Raw genomic sequence first — 23,239 nt, 5'->3', positions numbered from 1 at the left:
ATATATATTAAAAAATATTTTTAATTTAACTAATTTAATATAAGAAGTTTTTTTTTTGCCACGAAATGTGAAGATTTTATTAATGCAATAAATCTTTACAGAGCACAAATTCAAAGTCTGGATGGATATCTTCCACCTCCCATCTAACAGTTATATCTCTAAACAGTTATATCTCTAAACAGTGAGATACTCTGCGGACCGTCTCACAAACCTTAACACAATGTTTTGAGCACGTAAATCTAGTTAAGTATCAAAATGTATCACTTTTTTCATTGATCTTTTTAGATGTATCATCTTGATCACTAAAACGAAAAATGTGTCAGGCAAGTAAATATTTTTTTTCATTAAGTTATTCACATTTTTTCAACGCTATTATAATCAAATGAAAAGTGATTAATTCTGATATTTTAGATAATATATCTAAGATACCAGAATTAAAAAATATATAATTTATATCATTAGAAAGTATATTTAACCAATCTTAATATGTAATTTTCAGATTTTAAACAAATGAATATATAATTGGTAATGTTTAATCAAAAATTGTTCAATTTGATCTCTAAAAAACAAAAATGAACATGTAAAAGAGGACGACGGGACTAAGCTTTTATTTTTCTCAATTCTATAATATGTATAATTTTGGTTTTAAAATATAATTAATTTGACTAATAAAAAGATAAAAGCGCATGTGTTGTGTTATGGACGGAAGGAGTATATAAACATGTTGTTATAATCACAATTAAATATCATAAATTTTTTTGGGACATCAACTTGAAAGTTCATATGTTTTACGAAATGCTCACACTTACAAAAAGCTTGTGGATTATTTAGCGATCCATAACTTAACTTTGGCAACATATGCTCACAGTTACGGTATTTGGATACTCGGAAATAGAGCATATGGATCATTTAGCGGAAATTAACAAAAAAATAAAGGAGCGTTTGTTGAAACTTGAAAGTGCATCCTCAGATGTTCAACCCATTAAATATTTTTGATAAGTTTTGAGAGGTAAAGAATTGGATGAGACATCAAAAAACGAAAGTGTAAATAAATGGTTACGGAGATAGAGCAACTCTCTATACTAGTTGGTTAGAATTATCAGCTTGCTATGCAGCCAAGTTTAAAGCTGTCTGAACAAGGATCACTTAATTTCTTTAATTCCTTTTTCTTTTCATTTATTCATTAATTACTAGGACCACAACAGAGTTGAGAGAAGAGGGAACTGCAAGATTTTTAATACTGTTGACCAGTAGCAGGCTCTACCTGGTCTTCCCTCAATTTTATACTTTGATCTTTTTATTCGAATAACAACCTGATATTGATGGTCAAGATCAATGGCAGCTAGTTCTGTTTCTGTATAATGTTCAATGTACGTGTTCAAATTAGTCTACTGCAATTTATTCGGTGTCATAGATTCTTCGCGTAAAATATTTCCTCATAAATTAATCACTGCAGTGCAGTAGTATCCTTCTGCATAGCCAGCATGAAGAATGTTTGGATATGGCTACTACATTGCGTCGTATTTTTGTGCATAACAAAATCCGTAAAATCAGACCCTCAAACTAATCTACTGAACCAAGGTTGCAGTCAGTTCATCTCTACAGATGTGCCTGCTTTCTCAGGAAACCGAAATCTGACTTTTAGTGAGCTCAGAAGACAGTTGTCGAACAATACACACTTTGCTACAGCACAACAGTCAGGAATTTATGCTATGGCTCAGTGCAGGAACTACCTGTCAGGTGCTGATTGTTTAGATTGTTTTGATGCTGCTGTGTCTTTGACACTCAACTGCTCGTCGGATGGTGGTGCTCGTGTCATATATGAAGGCTGCTTTCTCAGGTCAGCCGATTCATTATCAGATTACATGCTTACTTATTTCTTTTAATTGTATTATTGAGAAGTTCAAACCTTGCTGTTACAGAAACTCATAAAAAAACTATGTGAAAAACTAAGGCTAGATAATGGCTTAGGGGGATTTATTTATTGACAACTTGTTTTAAACGATGTTTTTTTAGTCACCGTGTCATTCCTAAGTCGTATCAATCTCCTATAGAATAAAAACATAGCTTGGATTTTCTTGAGCAGCTGGCGGAATATTAAAAATACTAATGCTATAACACAACCAGGAGAATTATTCACAACGTCACTCGAATAGTTTGTGTCAAAGCTGCAAAACAATAGAACAAGAAAGCTAAGCTTGTCCAATGCTTGGAAGTTGGAAGGCTGATTGGCATCTTATTTGTTGACAAAGGGGGCAAATATCATGTTAATCTGTTGCCTTTTATGATTATAAGTCGTTCTCAAACAGAGTAACACAGGCTTGTTCAGATTTTTTTTTAATTTTGAATAAACAAAAAGCTCTGTGCGTTTAGGAGCAACGAAAGTGGAAAAAGTCCAGACTCCAAAATTTAGAAAAAAAATGACGGTGACAACTGATATAAATGTAATGAATTCAAAGTTTATATTACTTCCTTGCTCATTTCTTTTGGTTTATTCAGTATCTGAAAGAACCTCGCCTATCTCTGATTAGTTAAAAATTAAGTGCCTCTACTTGGTTAATTACTACAGGCTTCGAGGCAGAAGAAAGAAATCAGGCTTGCTTGAGTAGTTATATATGTAGTTCATCTTCTGTGCAAACGAAAATAATCACTTCCAATGTGTGTACTTATATCCTTCCAAACGATTTAGGTATGAGGCACACGATTTCTATAGTGTGGCTACTCTTCAAGGTAATACTGGAAAATGCAGCACTAACCTGAGTAGAATTGAGCCAAATTTGATTGATCCTGCAGTAGAAAGTCTTTTAAAAGATCTTGAAGTTGCAACACCCAAAACGAAAGGTCTGTTTGCAGCTGCAACAAAACAAGTAATTGGTGTTACTCCCGGTTCAACAATATATGCCTATGCACAATGTGCTCAAACAGTAAGCCCAGGTGTCTGTAGAGATTGCTTAAGCGTGGCATATGGAAATGTACAAGGTTGCCCTCCTCGAGCTGGAGGAAGTTCTGTTGACGCTGGTTGTTTCCTCAGATACTCTGACACTCCATTTTTTCCTAGTAATTTTACCACTGATATTACACCTTACGTACAGGAAGGTGAAAACTCAATCCTGACTTTTTCTTAATCTGTCGAGTTCAAGGTTTTTGATCAAGACTGTGGTACTAAAAGAATTATAGCTAGTGCTAATTTGTAATCTAATTGACCATCTGACTTGGTTTTTATATTCCAGGAGGTTCAAGCAGCAAGTCAACTATCATTTTATGCGTTGTTGGTGCTGTATGCTTTTTCCTGCTCATACTTGCCTTGCTCTTATGGTATCGGCTGTATCAAAAGAAAGCTAAACGAGGTAATGCAGTTATCTGGAAATTTTTTACGTAGATAAATCTTGTCAAATTATTGTATACTCCATAAGAATCATCACCATAATGATAGATTAGGATTCGCTTGATTTTTTTTTTTTTGCATCAGGTGATATATTGGGACTAACCAAGCTTCAGGGACCAATTACCTACAACTACAAAGATCTGAAATCAGCTACAAAGAGTTTTAGTGAAGAATACAAAATAGGAGAGGGAGGTTTTGGAGATGTATACAAGGTGATACCCTCAATCCTATATTACAAATTATTCGACGACTAGTTTTCATTTGTCTATTATTGATGCAATTATGTAAATTATCAGGGCATAATAAAAAATGGAGATGTGATTGCAGTGAAAAAACTTGCTATGACTACAAGCAAAGCCAAGAAAGATTTTGAAAGTGAAATCAGGCTTATAAGTAACATTCATCATAAAAATATCGTTCGTTTATTAGGCTGTAGTGGCAAAGGATCAGACTTACTTCTTGTCTTCGAATACATGGCCAACGGAAGCCTTGACAAATTTTTATATGGTATGTTGTCCTCAACTATTTACTAAATCATCATTAACTCTACAGAGGTAATACTGTAATAGGATGTCAATGTCACGATTTTTAGGTGAAAAACAAGGGACTCTCAGCTGGAAACAACGCCTTGACATAATCTTTGGCGTAGCTAGGGGCCTTGCCTATCTTCATGATCAATTTCATATACGTATCATACACCGAGACATCAAATCCAGCAATATTCTTCTTGATGTTGATTTTCAGCCTAAAATTGCTGATTTTGGATTAGCAAGACTTATAGCTGGAGATCAAAGTCATCTGAGCACCAGATTTGCCGGGACTCTGTAAATTAACATACAACCACATTACATTTCTTTCCTTAATTTACCACTATACAAAGTAGTGAAACTGGTATCAGTGACTAATACAGATATACAATCACAGGGGATACACAGCACCGGAGTATGCATTCCACGGTCACTTGTCTGAGAAAGTTGATACCTACGGCTTTGGAATTGTTGTCCTTGAAATAGTAAGTGGGCGAAGAAGCACAAATTCAAAGTCTGATCCAGTTACTGGTCCTTTACTTGAAGATGTAAGAACATTCATCTTATTAATTACTTGACCTTTAACTTTTGTCAATTTATTCTCAAGCTTAGCTTGTATCTTAATGTAACAGGCGTGGAAGCTATACGAAGATGGCATGCATTCGGATTTGGTAGATGAGTCCATGGATCCCAGTGAATATAATATAGAACATGTTAAAAAGATCATACAGCTTGCTCTGATGTGCACTCAGTCACCAACTTCTATAAGGCCAACAATGTCTGAAGTAGTAGTTTTGCTTACAAATGACCGTTCTGTTGAGCAAAGATCGCTAAGCAAGCCGACCATGGTCTAGTTTCTCTGACATCATGATATAGCCAGATACATAGCATAAGAACTCTATGGAATTTTCCTTGTTGGTTTCTCGAAACCATTATAACTACAGATGAAAGAAATTTAATAGAACTTCTCAGTCCTCTTCCTAAAATCATAATGAAATTATGATTATGACAATTGCCATTATATTAGGTTGCAGAGGAGACAAGCAACTAATAGATATCATTACAATAGTCTTTGTTACATTTATTGAATCAGATAACTTGGCCTAGATAAGGATCCAAATTTAGTTTAGTAAGATGGCTTCCACCTACATATAATTGTTATTAAGAACTTCAAGAAAAACAATTTAAGATTAAATACTTGAGGCCGAGGGAGGGTAAAACCATAAATCTAACGTAAGATCATCTTTTTGCCAACTTGTAAAGCACGATCCGGTCCTGGACTCATCCACTAAGTATCTCTTTGGAGGTCCATTATTTGTATATCTACCGTGAGCTGGTGCAGGTTGATGCATGTCAGATGCTTAACCACTGGTAGTTAAGATTCTGGAGCTCAGTTTCGAAATGTAGGTTGCTGTGACTTTCATCATGTTGCACTGCACTGGTTCATCCTGAATCATGAGTAAGGTGCAGCTCCATCTGTTTTCGACTCTGTCAAGCCACACAAGCCCAGGATCTGCACTCTGTATTTCGTGGCTTATCTGTTTTCCCAAATCTACTTGGCAAAATCCGATTGGTTTAACTCACACTAATAATAATAATACCCCGTATGTACATCAACCACCCAATTAAAACTAGCCATGTGTATGCCACATCATTTCGGTAAATATTTTAGTAACAAAATTTGGGGTACCTAGCATTACCCTTTGTGGTAGTCAAACATGGAAACTTGTATTCAAAGGGTATTCTTTGGGAAAACATTCAAAAAAATTGCTATGAGAAGAGAAATGAAACAGTAGTTTGAGACAAAAAACAAAATTCTCAAATTGACATGTAAAAGGGAACGGAGGGAGAGGGAGTATTAAACTAGTGGAAATTGTGGATTACAAATGGTCCAATATTCATGATTGTCTGTCAGAAAATGAATACTCCTCCTCTGTTTCCTGATAAAAAGATTATACAATTGTGAATTTTCCACAATGCCACTAACGACCTGAAAACAGAAGACTATGATACAAAGCAGGTCTTAATCAAACTGGTGTATTCCTAGGTCACACCAAACAAAACAAGACTTTCAAACCATGTTTTAGTCAAAATGTTATATTATTCCTTTGTCTTGTTTGATTTTTTATGATTAAATTGACTAAACTTTGACTAAAATATATTACTAAATCGACATTTATTCTATATTAAGATGTATTTTTCGATTTGTAGAGATCATATAATAATAATGATTAGTTATTTCCCGTCAAATTTTGGTCAATTTGACCATAAAAAGTCAAACAAGACAAAAAAAGCAGGACGGAGGGAGTATTCTGCATAGATGGCACCCATTATGTGTGTGTGTTATGTCATAATTGAGTGCCTGCAGGAAAATGGTTGATAATCAGCACTGGATGAATACTCTGCAGTCTCATTGTGCATATCCAGCATGAAGGATATATTCTTGTGGCAGCTAGTTTTTATCGCTTTTGTGTGGCTGATAAAAGCTGTGAAATCAGACCCTCAGACTTATTTACTAGACCAAGATTGCAGTCCGCGAATCTCAGCAGACGTGTCCAGTTACTTGAGCAGTCGGAACAACACGTTTAAAGATCTCAGAGGAAAGTTATTGGAGAACAGCACAAAGTTTGCCACCGCGCAGCAAGATGGAGTTTATGCTATGGTTCAGTGCAGAAACTACCTTTCCAGTGCTGATTGTCTGGTTTGCTTTGATGCTGCTGTGTCTTTATCACTTACATGCTTGTCAGACGGTCCTGCCCGGGTTATATATGAAGGCTGCTTTTTAAGGTAAGCAGAACCGTTATTAGACTGCATAATTCGTGTTTTGGGCATTATTCATTAGTAAAGATCTTCTAGGTGTAATTAGTTAAAGCTTTAGGCGGCCTTTAAAACTCAACTGTAATAGGCTTCTACACAAAAGCAAAAACTTATTTGCTGAGGCAGTACACACTCTTAAGTCTAAGTTCTCCTAGAAATTTTCAGAATTAACAATGCACTCTACTAGAATTACACAATTAATCATGTACAAATGCATCCCTTGCGCATAAAATAACCACTTAATATACTTAAATTCTTGCGTTTAAGGTATGAGGCAGAGGACTTCTACAGGGTAGCTACTCTTCCAGGCAATACATGGACGTGTAGCCCTAAACAAAGTTCGATCAAGGAAACTCTTATTAATCAAGTAGTAGAAGGGTTGTTAAGGGATCTTGAAATTGCCACACCAAAAACAAATGGTCTATTTGCAGCAGCAACAAGACAGGTACCAGGTGCTGGTACTGATGCAACAATATATGCTGTAGCGCAATGTGCTCAAACAGTAAGCCAGAGCGAATGTGGAAATTGCTTAAGTGTTGCAAATAGAAACTTAGAAAATTGCCCTCCTCAAGCAGGAGGAAGTTCTGTTGATGCTGGTTGCTTCCTCAGATACTCTGACACAGCATTTTTTCCTAAAAATGCTACAATCGACATCACACCTTTTCTACGAGGTAAAAGCAAAATATAGAGCTGTTTTCAGTGAATTACAGTGGTGTCATTGAAAATGTGGTGCTCATTGAATTAAAGGTATTGCTAATCTCTATAATGTATCAGCCATATGACTTGGTTCTTATATTTGACAGCAAGTTCAAGAACCAAATCAAGCCTCATCGCGGGCTTAGTTGCTGGTGTGTGCATATTCCTTCTCATTCTTGCCTTAATGTTTTGGTATCGGCTATTTAGGAAGACTGCTGAAAGAGGTACTGATCTTATCTGGACACTCATAGTCGATACACATAAATTTGGTCCTGTTAATAACTTAAACTTTAGTTACAGGAGGTAACTTCAAATGGTATTAGTCATCATTAACCAGAGGCCTCGATATTAGTTTGTGATTCATTTCATACATATGTTTTCTGTACATCAGGGTTCATATCAGGAGTAACATACTACAAGTACAAAGATTTAAAGGCAGCAACAAAGAGTTTTAGTGAAAATAACAAAGTAGGGGAAGGAGGTTTTGGAGACGTATACAAGGTTGATCCGCTAAATTCTTTATGACAAATTTATTGATCTGCAGCAATTTTTCTATCTATTAACAGAACAAAGTGTTGTATATGGAAGGGCATAACAAACGACGGGGACGTAGTTGCAGTGAAGAAACTTGCTATGACTACAAGAAAAGTGAAGGAAGATTTTGAAAGTGAAATTAGGCTTACAAGTAAAGTTAATCATAGGAATATCATTCGCCTACTAGGCTGTAGTGGCAAAGGACCAGAGCTCCTTCTTGTCTTCGAATACATGAGAAATGGAAGTCTTGACAAATTTTTATATGGTATGTTCCCCCAAGGCTATCGATTCGTTCAACATCAACATCTGTAAGGGGTAATACAATGTAATGTCACTGCTTCCAGGTGAAAAACGGGGGACTCTTAGCTGGAACCAACGTTTTGACATAATCTTTGGCATAGCTAGGGGCCTTGCCTATCTTCACGACGAATTTCATATAAGTATCATACATCGAGATATTAAATCTAGCAATATTCTGCTCGATGATGATTATCAGCCAAAAATTGCTGATTTTGGATTAGCAAGACTAATAGCTGAGGGACAAAGTCATCTTACCACAGGATTTGCTGGGACTTTGTAAATGAACTATCACCTGATTTTTCTTACTTCATATTTCATTTGTACAAGGTAGCGGAGTTCATACTAACCATCAAACACAATAAACAGGGGTTACACAGCACCAGAGTATGCAATTCATGGACACTTGTCAGAGAAAGTTGATACCTACGCCTATGGAGTTGTCGTGCTTGAAATAATAAGTGGGCAACAATGCACTAAAATGATGGCTGACCCTGTAGCTGGATCCTTACTTGCATATGTAAGCATGTTCATATCGGTCATTACTTCATATGCAACTTTTACTACTTGACTTTAACTGGAATTGCGATGTCCTAGGCCTGGAAGTTGTACGCAGATGGCATGCATATTGATTTGGTTGATGAGGCTTTAGATCCTGGTGAATACAGTATAGAAATTGTGAAAAAGATCATACAGCTTGCTCTAATGTGCACTCAGTCACCAGTTTCTACGAGGCCAACAATGTCTGAGGTAGTTGCTTCGCTTACAGGCTACAGTCCCATTGAGCAGATACCAGAGAGCATGCCAACTTGGTCTAGCTACTAGTAACTAATACATACCAAGTCAACAGGAAGTAGGGGAAGTTACACAATTAACACAGTTGAGCTGTTATATGGCTAGATAAAAGAAACATTAGAAGTATATGGAATTTATTAAATTGTGTTTTTTCCATCTTCCTGCCAGAGACGCACACCCCTATCTGGCACGATCTTTTATACTATAATCAAGCAAAATTCTAGAGAAGTGCAAAGTGCATTGTTTCTGAAAATGATGTGCTAGCTTGTGCTGATGCAGAAGGCCATGATTTATATTTCCTTATAATGAGGCCGAGATCAAATGTGTGACTATGCTGCTGACAAGCCGCATTCATTTGATTGCCTACAGATTCCAGTCATTGTAGCTTCGGGGGCTTAAACCTGCAAACAACGTTCTTAGTGGCCACAATTTGAAGCTAAGAGCTAGTTAAGAGCAGTAGCGGATAAACTAGGAAAGGAAGAAACAAAAATGGCATCAATTAAGTATGATATTAAGAAACTAACATGGAAAAGAGGGAAGATCAAAGTAGGACAATAATAAGATAATAGCTTTCTGGAGTTGGAGTGATTATTCATCCTTTATCCATAAACGTTCCAATGGTGCAGGAATCTTTTTCAATCGTCCACACTGAGTTGTTTGAAAGCTTTTGAGAGAAGGGAGAGCTCCATCCTCAACTTGCAACTCTTCTAGATAGTGCATATGCCTTAACCTTAAAATTTGAAGACTTGGAAATGCCTTGTGGTTGCAACCAATTCTGTCTCCTTCGTACACCTCATCCAACTCAAGGGCGGTAAGATTTGATAAATTTCCCAAAGTACGCATCTGATCTTCTCTAAACTCACTACCAGCCAGTGTCAAATCCATGACTGAATCAGGCAGAAAAATTAATCCTGATGGATCTTCCATAGGACCAAATAAGGTAACACTCTCAAGACGATTGCAAGTTGAGAGTGGTTTCGTTGTTGGGATACTATTAAAAGGAGAGTATATGCTGAATGTTTTGAGACTTGTTAAACTAGGTATAAACTCCATGCTGTAAGAATATTCTTCTTCTTCTATATGTATATATAGTGTACAGAGGTTACTGATATTGACAACATCAATCTGGAGCAAGTGCTTGTAGTGTATCCAACTGAGAGTATGGAGCTTCGTTTGGTGGCTACCTATATTCAAGCTCCCACTAATTTCAATGTCTAAATACCTTAACTCATGCAGCTCACAGATCTCTCTGGGAAGTGTGTAATGTTTATAATTCATACCCTTCAAAGTTTGTAGCCTTCTCAGCTTGCCTATACTTGGTGGAATTACTAGTATCTGAGAAAGCTTCTCACAACCCACTAAGCCCAAGAACTTCAGGAAAACTAATTCCCCTATTTCTTCTGGAATCCTGTCTGAAACTACACTTGTCATATCTAGCACTTTGAGATTTTTGAACATGGTGTACATCAACTTCATTTCTTTCAATTCGACTAGACCGATGTAGTTATCCAATGTCAGTGAATGCAAATGTAAAGCATCAAACTTAGGCTCAAGTAAGTTCAAGTACACACCAAAGCCATTGTAAATGACATGACGCAGTCGTCCTTCCAGAAGCTGGATTTGATTTGGATGGTGTTTACTCAAGTCAAAAACAGCCAACAACTTGTGATCCTTTGCTATATTAATGGCAAGTTCTCTTACAAGGTCGTGGACTCGGCATGTCAGAGCTTGTCCATTCAATTGCAAACTTTCAACCTGAATCAAATTGCGATCAATTAGCTCATTCAGATAATCTTCAGCCAAATCCTCTAGGACTAATCCTTCTCCTTCATCAGCTTCTGAGATAAATTCCTCTGCAATCCATGGAAGCTTTAATTCCCTTGGGTAAAACACATGGTCTTCCGGATATTTTGCAAGGTAGAGAAAACAGTCTCTCATCTGGGGTGACAAGTCACTATAACTCAAGCTCAGTACTTCTTGAATCTGAAAAGAACCACCTTCCTTCAAGTGTCTCCAGATATGCTCCTTCACCTTTAACCAATACTCATAACTCATGTTGTGTACTAATAGGCCGCTCAGTACCACGATTGCAAGTGGTAAACCTCCACATTTTCCAACCATCTCCCTTCCTAACTTCTCCATATTAAGGGATGTTGGCTCAACTCTCTTGCAGAATAATTGCCAGCTCTCGTCTTCCCTAAGAAACCTGAGTTGATGGACAAAACACTTGTCTTCTACCGCCTGTGCAATGATTTTGTTTCGCGTTGTAATGATAATTCTACTGCCATTCTTCTGGTTTGGAAATGCAATCTTAATCTGTTCCCAAGCTTTTATATCCCATATATCATCAATCAATGCAAAATAGCGACCTCCACATTGCAGCAACTTTGACAGATACTGCAGTGAATCATGCTCATCCATGTTTGAGATATATTGTTCATGCTCAAGCCCCTTGAAAGACTTTATTATCCTCTTCAGTACATCAATAATGTTATATTCGTTGGATACACAAACCTTAGCACGGGTGTCAAAATATCTCAACTCGCCAGAGTTGAACAACTTGGTGGCAAGTGAAGTCTTGCCCAACCCTCCCATTCCATGAATGGAAATGACTTTGAGGGAAGGATCCTCGCTATCCAGTTCAGCCATCAAAGTCTTGAAATCATCTTTAAAACCGACCACATCAACCTGGTGAAGAATAGCGGTTGTTCTGAGCAGCGTTCTCTGTTTCTTCTGCACGTTTGGAGTGGATAAGATGTTGTCAATACCATACTCAATTCTCCTGTTCTTGATCACAACTATTCTTTCCTTGAGTGACTCGATATCCTTGCCAATATCATAAAGCTTAACTTCTTTCTTGTACATGCAAACACAGCCCCGAAAACAATCCAAGACACCTTGTTTTACAGCTGCCTGTTCTTGCTGCAGAGCATTAAAATCACGCAGGATAGTTACTGCATCATGGGCGACGTCTCTTACATTGTTTACCCAATTACAGATTTGCTCCTCATCCTGTCTTAGTTCCGCAGATCTTACTGCAGATTGGAGGTAGACCAGTTCATCTTTAAGCCACCTTACACCATCTTTCACTCCTATTCTAATGCTAACTTCTTGGGCAATAAAATCACCAAGCTTTTCAATTGCAAAAGATATGGTTGCATCAACCATTCTTCTGTTATCAAGTAGAAAAAATAACTGGATCTTTGTATATGAAAGGGAACAAATTTTTAAACCAGTCTGGTATATAGGAGGCTTTTGGTCCCTATCAAACTATCAGACCACTGCTAAATTTACTGTAATTGCCTTAAAATTCAACCTTTTCTTCAATTTTAGCCCCACACGATAAATTTTCTGGACCTAAAAGCAGTGAACATAAATGCATTGCAGCAATGCAGCTGGACTAACTGGTAACACAACAGCTTCAAAGTAATTTCCTCTTGTGAAACTATTTGGTTCTCCAAGAGTGTCCTACAAGTTCCTTAAATTGCTAGGACATCGTTCATCTGCCTTATTCTTAAGGCTGCCCTACTCGAGCCTCGTTTTAGTTTTAATAATAAAATATTATTGTTCCCTCTCTTTCCACACTTACAATTCAAATAATTAATATTTTAATACTAGGGCTTGTGGATAAGGATTCTTGTTGGAGTGAATGTAAAAAATGATGTTCTAAACTACTAGACACTATATTTTATAATAATTATATAACAATCACCAGGACACTCTTGGAACACTCTTGGAATTGCTCTTAGGTTCTTTGGGGATTGAAGGTTGCCTAAATTGCTCTTAGGTTCTTTGGGGATTGAAGGTTGCCTTTTGTTGAACCTGTTATATACTACATTTTCAAGTTTAGAAATTTTAAACAGAGTTCTCTCCATCTGGAAGATTGCTTTGTATTAAAGCCTAGGATTGGAAGTTCTGTTTCTCTTTATATCACAAGGAATATTTCTAACTGTTAATTTTATGGGTTTCTATCATTTATTGGTGTGGGGGGACGAGGAATATTGTCTTCCTAGCTAATGCATTGGGTGAGCTAGTGGGATTTGGAACTCAAACCTTGTGCTTTGCTAAAGCTAAAGAGTCTAAATACTTCTTTTATTGGTACCAAGGGTAAGCTGATAACAGATAAAGGAGAGGGAAGGAATATATAACTAGATGAAACAGCAGAAAGAATGAAATTCAAGAATTTTATGAACAGTAACAATTTGTTTGAACAACAGGCATGCCTTTATAAGGTGGAAAAATTGTTCCATGAATTACAAAACGACAGCTTTAATGGTGAATCCCATAAACTCAAGAGCGAAATGCAAAATACATTGGTTTTTGAAAACGATGTGCTGGCTTGTACTGAGGCAGAAGGGCATGATTAATATTTCTTTTTAACTGAGGCCAGGATCAAATGGATGACTATGCTGCTGCCATAACACATTCGATTGCTTGTTTACAAATTCCAGTCATTGTAGCTTCGGGGCCATAAACCTGCAAAGAACATTCTCAGGGGTCACGTTTGGAAGTAAAGTGCTACACCCTCTGTTGCATTCAATTGTATACGTTTCTTTTTCATTGCTCGGCACGCATTTTAAGGCTCTTGTAAAACATAGTTCTATAACTTATTTTTAAAATTTCTTTTTTTGTATAAAAATATAAGTGTTATATAACGAATATCTTAATAATAAGTTGCTGAACTATCTATATTGAAGCATTAAAATCCGTGCCGCATCCTCATCCCCCAATGTATACTATTGGCCGGGACAGAGGGAGTAGTTAAGAGTAGCGGATAAACTAGGAAGCAAGGAACAGAAATAGTATTAAGAAACTAACAAGGTAAAGAAGAAAAATCAAAATAGGACAAGCTTGTACTCACTTGATATGTTTACAACTTTTTCAATGCATGTGAATGGATGAACATGTTTAGCGCGCCTTAAGCGATGAAAATAAGGACTTATTTTGGGGGGGGGGGGGGGGGGTGGAATTTCACCTTTACATAATATTTTTCAATAGTAATTATCTACTACATGTTCAACATTCTTTATTTGCAAATATAAGTAACTAATTTCCTGATACGTACTTTTTCAGAAATAAGTGAAAAATAAGATAGGCCAAACAGAGTCATAATGAGTTGAGCTACTGTTAGTCTAATGCCTAATAATAGCGATCAGAATTATAGTTGTTCCCATTTTGTGAAAAAGTCTGGTAGGCATTTCAAGGCAGCAAATTAGACAGCAAAGACCTTTGAATTGGTATTAAGGAACCTCCTTAAGTCTAGACATAATGCCAAATGATACTACTATGCAGCATTGAAGCTTGAAGTAATTCAAGTTTATAAAAAGGGAAAATCCACCATCTACCCTTGTATATTAAGTGATTTTAACAGGTTCAATCCGATGGCCCCCGCAGATATTTAAATTCCAGGTCAGTTACTAAAGTAAACAAAAGCTGCTTGAGTTCAGAGAGTCGTACCTCAAGGGGAATTTCAAGTTCCTCTCCAAGAGCACGCATCTTTGCCAGACCAGTCTGGTAATTCGGACCACCTCTTCGGACATAGATATGCATCCTTGATGCTTTGAGTTTAGATTCCTGTCAAAGAAGATGTGTGCGAATTCAGTGAAGAAAGTGGATAAAGTCTAGCACCATTTGCTAAATATTCGTTATGTAACAAACCTTTTCCCTAAGGGCTCGGATAATTCCATTGAAGGTGGCAGCAACATCAGTAAAATTAGCAATACCTCCTCCGATAAGAAGAGCTCTTTTACGACCATCGGGGTCCGCAGTGGCACACTATAATTACCAAGAGTGGCTTATTAGACACAAGGAGAAATATAAATTCCATTGATACTTGGAGGAAACTCAATATTCTTACATCAATCACAACTCTGGCATATTGCAGCACCTCTTCCTCATTAGGAGCTCCACTGTACTCAGCATAGTTGCCAAGTTCTGTTGCATAACCTAAATCTCCAACCTAAACAGAATATAAAGAATATTTGCAAAAATTACTATCAAACTCTGCAAGATGTATCCTCAATAGCATATATTGGAAGTGCCTCCAACGACATAAAGTAGATATTAAAAGATTTTCAGATGTAACATTGTAAAACTTACGGTATCGGCATATATTACACTTGCACCACCTCCAGCAACCATCGTCCATATCCGTCCTTTTGGGTTTAATACAGTGAATTTCAGAGAAGCACTAGTCTGCAGTTTAAAAGAACAATGATGAGATAGGCTTTCTAATTTGCATTGCAAGATATGCTTGGTGAACTATATACCTATGTTAGACATAAATGGATAAGAAATCAGAAAGTCGAAAATCTGAACATAATATTGAACTAGAGAAAATAGGGATATATAGTGGTTACTTCAATGTTTTGGGAAATTCTCCTTGAATTGGTCATATATAATCTATATATAAAATATAATTTCAATTCTTCTTTACAATAATAATATGTACTTGCTAACAGATCTACAATTCAAGGTCCACCTGAAAAATGATGCTTAAAACACCAATAATAAACATCTATATTAGAAATATCTGTTGCCACATCCATACAGATGTTTATTACTAGTTAACTTACTTTCTCATCCAAGGAGAGAATAAAGCTCTCAGTTGGACTCAGGACTCTTCCGAAAGGTAGAGGAAATTCGATCTTGCCCCACCTGAATGGACATAAAATCGGACAGGTTGAGCATGCTTTAGAAAAAGTGTTTACATAACAGTTCTAACTGTATATTAGGGGGATGCATACTTCTTAAAGTTCTTAAAAGTAGCTGTATCATCCAACTCTCCACGCATATCCAAGGGGTATGGTTCCCCATTAACGAGCGTAAATGGATTCATCTCAAGGAAGGTGAAATCCAGATCTGTGGACAATAACATCAGCACATATTAGTTTTAAAAAATGAGAAAATTCAACCTCTAAATATATAAATTTGTCAAACAACAAATTAGCAAAACAAATGTCTAAACACCTATTTATGGAACCGCCACTATAGTTTCTATATACCTCTTAGAAAATGATACAAAGTAATCCACTTTTACTCTACCTAGAATATTACTAAAGCATAAAAATTATTAATGAATCCTGTTCCCATGTACCAAAAACAGATTATAAGTTAAGAGCTCTGTACCTGTAAACACGGAAAACACAGCCAAAATGAAATCACCAATCTTTGCTCGAACCTGCATTGGAAAAATAGCACTCAGTACATTAAAAAGAAAGCATGAAGCTGGTTATAAGCAGTAAATAGCCTAAGCTTTCTCCTTTACCACAGCTCGTTAAGCAAGACCTCGAAAGTTCATTCATAACGGTTGACAGCATAAGTTAAGGAAAGATAACAACCAAGGTAGAACACTAAGTGGAATCAGGAAAGGCTAGAAAACTGTCATGCAGAATTTTCACTACAAAAGCAAGTCCCAAAGAACCCAAACCATATGCTTTGTAAAATAGCCAAACCTACCTCCAAAGGAAGTGTCGCAATCAACGGAGCACAAACCTCCTGAGTCATGGGTTTTTCGGTTGGAAGGAATATTGTCTTGACCTGTACGGGTAAGAAAAATTAATAAATGCCTCACTCTTGAGCATAAATTAATCCCAAAAGGGATGAATAAAACACATTAGATACAGATATAAATAGCCTGACCTTGTCCCAGTTCTCTTCGATATCAATACCACCGCATTCTGAAAAGCTGATACTACAACCAAGCCTTTCAGACACTATGTTAAGATAATATTCTTGGTCATGAGGAATAAACGGCTCGACAATAAATGTTGTTATTGGTGCCTTGCAACCACCCATCTCAACCTATGGACAAATCATGGTTTACAGAACAAGAATAAAAGAGTGATAAAAAAGAATAAAAGTAAAGCTGCAGAGATATTGAGAAATGTTAAACAGGTACCTCTACACCAAGGCGGCCTTTCACAAATTCAGCAACTTGAGCCAAATCTAAGTTTAGAGCTACCAAACCACTCTTTCCACGTTTCCCAAACAACATATCAGGTTTCACAACCAACTTTGAGGATGAAAGCCATGGCTCTTTGTTTGTTAAATCAGTGAAGTCTGTAGATTCAGTTACCTGGAAAGATGAAAAATTATTAGTTTCCCACTTGTCAATAAAATAAGTACAGAATATTTGACAAGGCTCAAACTACTAAAAGCACTTCAAATTACAGAGAAGCGTTGACTAAACTTATATAGTATTTGCTCGAACAACAATTCTACTCTAGAAGGTTCAACAAAAAGGCTATACCAATACATTTTTACTAACTTTTTCATTATAAAGAAATTTAACTTGGCGACTATTATGAATGCACCAAGGACAATTTGTTCCTTCAACATTTCGATTCAGAATCTTTACATCAAGTAATTCCAGATCTCTGACCCATTATCAGCTAAATGTGTCTGACTACCTTTGTGGCTGCCTAAATGAGAAACTTTACGTTTCTGAGTAAAAGAAAGAAGCCACCTTTACACTTATTGACAGAAACTAATATTGCACAATAAAGTTTGCAGAAACTGCTAGAACCTGGTGTATGAAAGTGTTCGAAAAAGTTTAAAGCCATTAGACAGTACATTCATATGTCTGAGAATTTAAAGCAAAAAAAACTTTGCTGCTTTACAATAGATTGACTAAGTTTATGAGACCCTCTTACAATTCCAATGTTAAACTAAATTTTAGTGCATCATAATGGACAATCCACAACTTTTATATAATAACTATATCATTGTTAACAAAATTACCTCTCCTGACAACATAGACAACTTAATCAATGCTATCCAGTGGTGCAAGATTTCAAGCTTCCTAATAGTACTACATATATATTGCTCGTTTACTTAATGATGCTTCCAATAGTTATTATACCTTCACCATTTAAGTTCGCACTATCCGACTTGAGGCAAAAAATTGTTAAACTTTTGGTCTTGCATACCAAAATCAATATGAATACTATTTTCGTATCCGATGCGAAAAAGAATCACACTACTAAACTTACAAAGTCTTACTATTGACAAGATTTACAATTTCTATCTATCCCTCAGATTTTCAAAATTCATAATTGAGCTCAGAAACTTCGAATTCTATAACTGATCTTACAAATAATGAACATATAATACTCATCATCACAATTTAACAAAACAAACATCAACCCAACTCCTCAATTTCACATCTCAACCAACCCAATTACCAAAACACTAGCTTGATGCATCCAAATCACAAATCAAGAATTCAACATAAAATCCAAAAGGGTCACTACAAACCTCATCAAAAAGTGATTTTTACGAAAAGGGTACCTGAGCAGAGCAGATCTGAAGATCAATACCAGCAAGTCTCTTCAAGTGTTCTTTAATAAGCCTCTTGGAATCATACTCTCTGATCTTCTTTCTTGCCATTTCTTTGTATGTAAAATATCACTGCTGATCTTCTTGTCTTGATATAATATATAAAAAGAAGATAGAGGGTGGTTGATGGCTTTGAAGTGAAGTTACGCAAGTCCAACCAAACTACTACTGAGAACTAAGGAAGAATGGAAGATATGATGACCTCCAGTGGTAGGTGGGCGACTCCACCAAGAGTTCAAAACAATGGCATTACCAAATAATATTATGTTTTTATAATATTTTTTTATAATTTTATTACTTTTTAAAAAAAGTTATGAAAATACTATCCCCATCTAAAGCAACTAGATAATATTTTCTATATATGATTTACAACCTAAAACCATTTTTTCCAAAAAAACTGGATTTACTTTCGATTGCATTGTATGTTGATTTTGTTTGTATATGATTGCATTTAGTTGCAATACAGATAATTTAAAAAAAATGAAAAAATTAGGATTTTTACAAAATTTTTTGAAAATAAAAATATTTTTGTAAAAATTAATATCTATTATATTTTTTAAAAGTCTCTTTATATTTAAACTAGCATAAAATTCTAAATCATATTTTGAATCAATTATTTATTCCATATATTCTAAATTTAAAATTATTGTTTTTTGACTTTTAAAGATAATGTTTTTTTAGTCTCTTTGTGTTCTAAGTTATTTATAATCAATAATGTAATGGATTTAATATTAGAAATATTATTTACAGAGTAATGGTTTTATTTTCGAAATTAGTTTATTACATTTTGTATTGGAATATCTTCTTATCGAATATAGTTTCCTTAATTGAACTTTAAAGAATAGATTTATGAATTTAAAAGGAATATATATTTTAGAAAGAACATGTGTGTATTATAAATAAAGATTATCATGTTAATAGAAATAAAATGTATTTTTTCTTAAATAATATTGTTCTATAATCATTAACAAAAATCTCAAATGTAAATTTAATGAGCACACTATTATTAATTGCTTGCATCGTCATATAATATTTTTTGTTTGTGTATATACTTAATTCCAACTTGTCTTTTTAGTTTGACTCGGAATTTTTTCGGGGCAGTTCTACGATCACACGTCTAATAACATCTTTACTATGAGTTTTATTAAAGTAGATTCATGATCTCGCTATAACATCTTAATCAAAACTTTTATTTAATTCAAAAATCAATGAACCAGCCTCTATAATATCATTTTTGAACCATAGCTCCACTATCAACTCCTTCATTAGAATTTGCAAATGAAATGATATGTGTCTTTCCACTATTCAAAGTAAAACATCTTTAAATCAACAAAATTATCCACCAATAGCTGCTTATTACTCCAAATCCACTCATCATGAGTGCGTCATAACGCATATGCGTGGTAATTTTGGATGGAGGAGTACTATAGTATGAAATATCAAATGCAGCGACACAGTTAATGTTATCGCATGTGCCTGCATGACATTAATTATGAACATCATGTTGATGGTGTTTCATAGGCAAGGAGAATTAACTTGTAGGAGCTAATGACAACATGAGATTGGATATTTTACGGGGGCAATTATGATAATACTAAATTCCAATATTTTTCTTGAAGTCTAGGTAAAGTATTTAATAATTGATATGGTCCATAATAAATCTTGTGTTTGTTATTTTATTTATGCATAATGTTATGCTTATTGTTAGGATTGTGTTAGTGAATGCATATTTGTCGTCTTAGACAATGCTCTAAGTTTATAAATTACATATTAATTATAATTTTAATTGGAACAAAACACAGACTAACATATAAACTAATACACACACTAAAATATATGTCATATATTATAGATATCTTGTTTATTTTGATTTATATCCATTACTAGAGAAAGTGGAATAACATGGGATAAGAGATCATTCTAGGAGAAGTTCAAGAGCACAATTATCGACGATTTGACGTATCCCTTATTAAGGAAAATGATATTAGATGACTCAGCATATCTTGGAGAATCTCGGTATTGAAGGATAAGATTGAATGGGCCTTAGGCCATCTAAAAGCCCGTGAATATTCTACATATAAAAGGTGGAGCAATTTCATTTTCTTTCACTCAGATTGAGAGAGTAAATACAAAGAGAGCTATATAGAGTTTTAGAGAGAGAAAAAGTTTTGTAGTGAGTCGCTCTTGTATTGCTAGCAGTTAGTGGGAATTGTTCCATTTGTATAAGGATAGCACGCCTAGATTGTTAGGATCTTTTGAAGCAATAAAAGGTTGGGGTTTTCCCATATCTGTTGGCTCTCTTGATATATTTTGATTGTTACTATCCCCTTTAGCATGTGGGTTAGTTGCGCATTGCTGGCCATTGGCCAAGCTCTAGGAGTAGAGTTGGTGCATCACTTAGATGAAAAATTAGCCATTCATACATGCTTCCGTACACCTTCCGTGACAGTTGGTATCTAGACAACGGTCAACATAGGCACCGATGTAAAAGAGTGTATCAACATCAATTTCAAAATCACTGATGTCCATTTTAGTTTTAACATCAATTAGTGTTAAAACTGATGTATGGTCATTCTTTGTTAAAATAAGTAATGTAACTTTTCTATAAATTTGAGATTTTTATCTTTGAAAAAAAATTATTGTACGGTATCATAGGACAGTAATTCTTGTATAGTTTTGAAGTATCGTTCATTTCCATTTCAAGACCTATTAATTAATGATTAGTAATATCTATTTATCTATTTATATAATAATTCCTGAATGATGCCCAGTCACATAGTCCACGTAATTCGTTAAAAGCCACGTAAATGCCACGTAAAAGCCACATAAAATCCAGCTCAATGGTTACTTTAAATATGTAATCTCATATTTTCAGCCTTGATTTCTGCTTCCTATTCTAGAAATGCCTAGTCATAAAAGCCAGCACATTGATTACTTTAAATTATCATCACATAAATTATTTATGTCAAGTATACCACACAATCCCATATATTAAGCAATCATTCCAGCTTTCGTTTTTAATTGCCTTAATTAATATGTAAAGCATTGATTTTTTTCAAAATCAAATCAATTCCTATCATCTATTTTAAAAATTCAAATTCAAATTCATCCTCTAATCTTTTTTATTTTTCTCCTCCTCTCTAAGTATGGTTTCAAGCTCTATGTCACTTAAATAATAAATATAACTTGCACGGGAAGTTTACTAATCATAACAGACTTTACATTACTAATTTTGATTCTTTTAATTGATTTCATATGTATGTGTATATATCCATATATTTGCGTATCTATAATTGTAATTGATTACCTTCAATTTTTCTCAGATTAAATATGAGAAGACTTCCAAGCACTCCGAAGACTTTATTGTACGATATTGCATGAAAGATTAAATATTAAAAATTCAGTTTTAATAAAGTAATTCTTATATATAAAAAAATATGAGATGTGTCATTATATATGTTTTACTCTCTAATTTTTCATTTTAAAATAAATATGAAATTAGTTCAAAATTATATACCAGAGCAGTAACACAGCGTCGTAATGGTAATATGTTGTGAAGCAACATTTAATTGATATTTAATTGTTTTGAATTTTTTTAAATTTGTTTGAAAAATAATATCTTTTGAGGATCGGAAATTGGATCTGAGAGCACATTCAATTTTATTTCACGATCATCATATCAAGATCATAATTTCAAAATAGCATTAATCACGCATCCTTGAATCGTGCCACTAATCACGACGTCAGTTCAGATTTAAGCTTTGCTACTTATTTGCATATGATATTCTTATCAGATCAAAGCAAAATATTTGAATTTCACATTCGAAACCATTCTTTCTTCCACGCCTCTAATTGTGACGGATATGTTTTCTTCGTTGGCTTTCGAACTTATTTGTGTCCTCGGTCGGATTTTGCAGCAATACTACTGATCTTGGCTTTCTTTACACATTAATTTCTCTATCTACGGACTTTGCTTTGCGCTTATTTACTGTAATGTATAATAGAATTCTACTTATCTTACACAAATCACGTTGATCCGTGTATGCATCAGGTAGTATCCGTCAAAGCCTCTTGCGATGATGCTTCGACAAGGGATGACGTCTCGAAGTCAAAAAGAGAATAACACAATTGGTCGTGAAATAGGTCTGCACTATTTCTAGCTTAATTTACAATATTTGCTCCATTGTGTATATTTGTTCATTCTATTATTGGTGTACGGGTTCTGAAGTTTGTTGTTTGAACGCTGCAGGTATCATAATCAGCACGTGATTTTGTATTTAACATGTTTGATAGTTTGCTACAAAGAAAAGCGGAGAGATCCGTCCTCACGATTTTAATTGATTTCATAATTTGTAATTAATTTTTTTTTCATTTTTTTTGCATATTTTCCATTCGTATTGATAGTGATTATGATGCATATATGTCCTCTAATGCATTTATTGAGACACTTTTTGTTGTTGAGTTTTCCTTGCAGCTGCTGAATATAGATGATTCGTCCAGGCCACTATCGGATGTTCATCGTGTGAAGATTTATATTCACTTTTCCTCAGCATCTGCTTATTTATCTAGACTTTTTGTTTACATCTTACCGTGGGTCATTATTGTTTGACAAGAACCACCGAGAATGAATATGACGCAATTTCCGTCCAGATACATGAATCTAGCCTTTTGTTATATGTAAATAGGGAAAAGTAATCAAAATATTGATTTTGAATGATTTTTGCATTAATCCTTTTTTGTATAATATATAGTTGTTTCCATATTCACTATATTCAATTTTCAAATGTAGACCTTTTTTTTATAATTTCAAATTAATGGAGTCCTTTTTCACTTCAAAATTTTAGCTCTT

General features: G+C 34.9%; 4 protein-coding genes across 5 annotated transcripts; 2 read left to right on the top strand and 2 right to left on the bottom strand.

Annotated features, from left to right (window-relative positions):
- The first annotated feature begins 1,218 nt into the window (after positions 1–1,218).
- Positions 1,219–5,016, top strand: LOC108202731 (cold-responsive protein kinase 1). Its single transcript, XM_064085615.1, has 8 exons — positions 1,219–1,840; positions 2,690–3,096; positions 3,231–3,347; positions 3,470–3,597; positions 3,682–3,892; positions 3,978–4,209; positions 4,310–4,460; positions 4,545–5,016. Exons 1-8 carry the CDS (start codon positions 1,485–1,487, stop codon positions 4,764–4,766), a joined length of 1,824 nt encoding a protein of 607 aa, XP_063941685.1. The 5' UTR covers positions 1,219–1,484; the 3' UTR covers positions 4,767–5,016.
- A 1,234-nt stretch (positions 5,017–6,250) lies between these two features.
- On the top strand, positions 6,251–9,304 carry LOC108200687 (cold-responsive protein kinase 1). The gene is made up of 8 exons (XM_017368926.2): positions 6,251–6,699; positions 6,997–7,400; positions 7,533–7,649; positions 7,817–7,926; positions 8,014–8,224; positions 8,304–8,535; positions 8,626–8,776; positions 8,854–9,304. The coding sequence occupies exons 1-8, from the start codon at positions 6,341–6,343 to the stop codon at positions 9,079–9,081; spliced, it is 1,812 nt and encodes a 603-aa protein (XP_017224415.1). The 5' UTR covers positions 6,251–6,340; the 3' UTR covers positions 9,082–9,304.
- A 7-nt stretch (positions 9,305–9,311) lies between these two features.
- LOC108200686 (putative disease resistance RPP13-like protein 3) lies at positions 9,312–12,344 on the bottom strand. 2 transcript variants are annotated; one of them, XR_010287535.1, is made up of 2 exons: positions 9,576–12,343; positions 9,312–9,452 (listed from the first exon to the last, which is right to left on the bottom strand). XR_010287535.1 is itself a non-coding variant. In XM_064084318.1 (1 exon), the coding sequence occupies exon 1, from the start codon at positions 12,217–12,219 to the stop codon at positions 9,640–9,642; it is 2,580 nt and encodes an 859-aa protein (XP_063940388.1). In that variant the 5' UTR covers positions 12,220–12,344; the 3' UTR covers positions 9,542–9,639. The 2 variants fall into 2 exon arrangements, 1 of the variants encoding a protein (XP_063940388.1); XM_064084318.1 differs by lacking the exon at positions 9,312–9,452 and having other exon boundaries at positions 9,542–12,344.
- An 874-nt stretch (positions 12,345–13,218) lies between these two features.
- LOC108202943 (ATP-citrate synthase alpha chain protein 2) lies at positions 13,219–18,635 on the bottom strand. The gene is made up of 12 exons (XM_017371584.2): positions 18,343–18,635; positions 16,952–17,128; positions 16,693–16,854; positions 16,510–16,590; positions 16,180–16,231; positions 15,798–15,912; positions 15,627–15,708; positions 15,151–15,246; positions 14,909–15,010; positions 14,710–14,826; positions 14,509–14,625; positions 13,219–13,527 (listed from the first exon to the last, which is right to left on the bottom strand). The coding sequence occupies exons 1-12, from the start codon at positions 18,439–18,441 to the stop codon at positions 13,456–13,458; spliced, it is 1,272 nt and encodes a 423-aa protein (XP_017227073.1). The 5' UTR covers positions 18,442–18,635; the 3' UTR covers positions 13,219–13,455.
- Between the last annotated feature and the right edge of the window lie 4,604 nt (positions 18,636–23,239).

Source organism: Daucus carota, chromosome 9 (genome assembly GCF_001625215.2).
Source record: "Daucus carota subsp. sativus chromosome 9, DH1 v3.0, whole genome shotgun sequence".
NCBI classification, from domain to species: domain Eukaryota; kingdom Viridiplantae; phylum Streptophyta; class Magnoliopsida; order Apiales; family Apiaceae; genus Daucus; species Daucus carota.
This window is presented reverse-complemented; position numbering and strand designations above follow the sequence as displayed.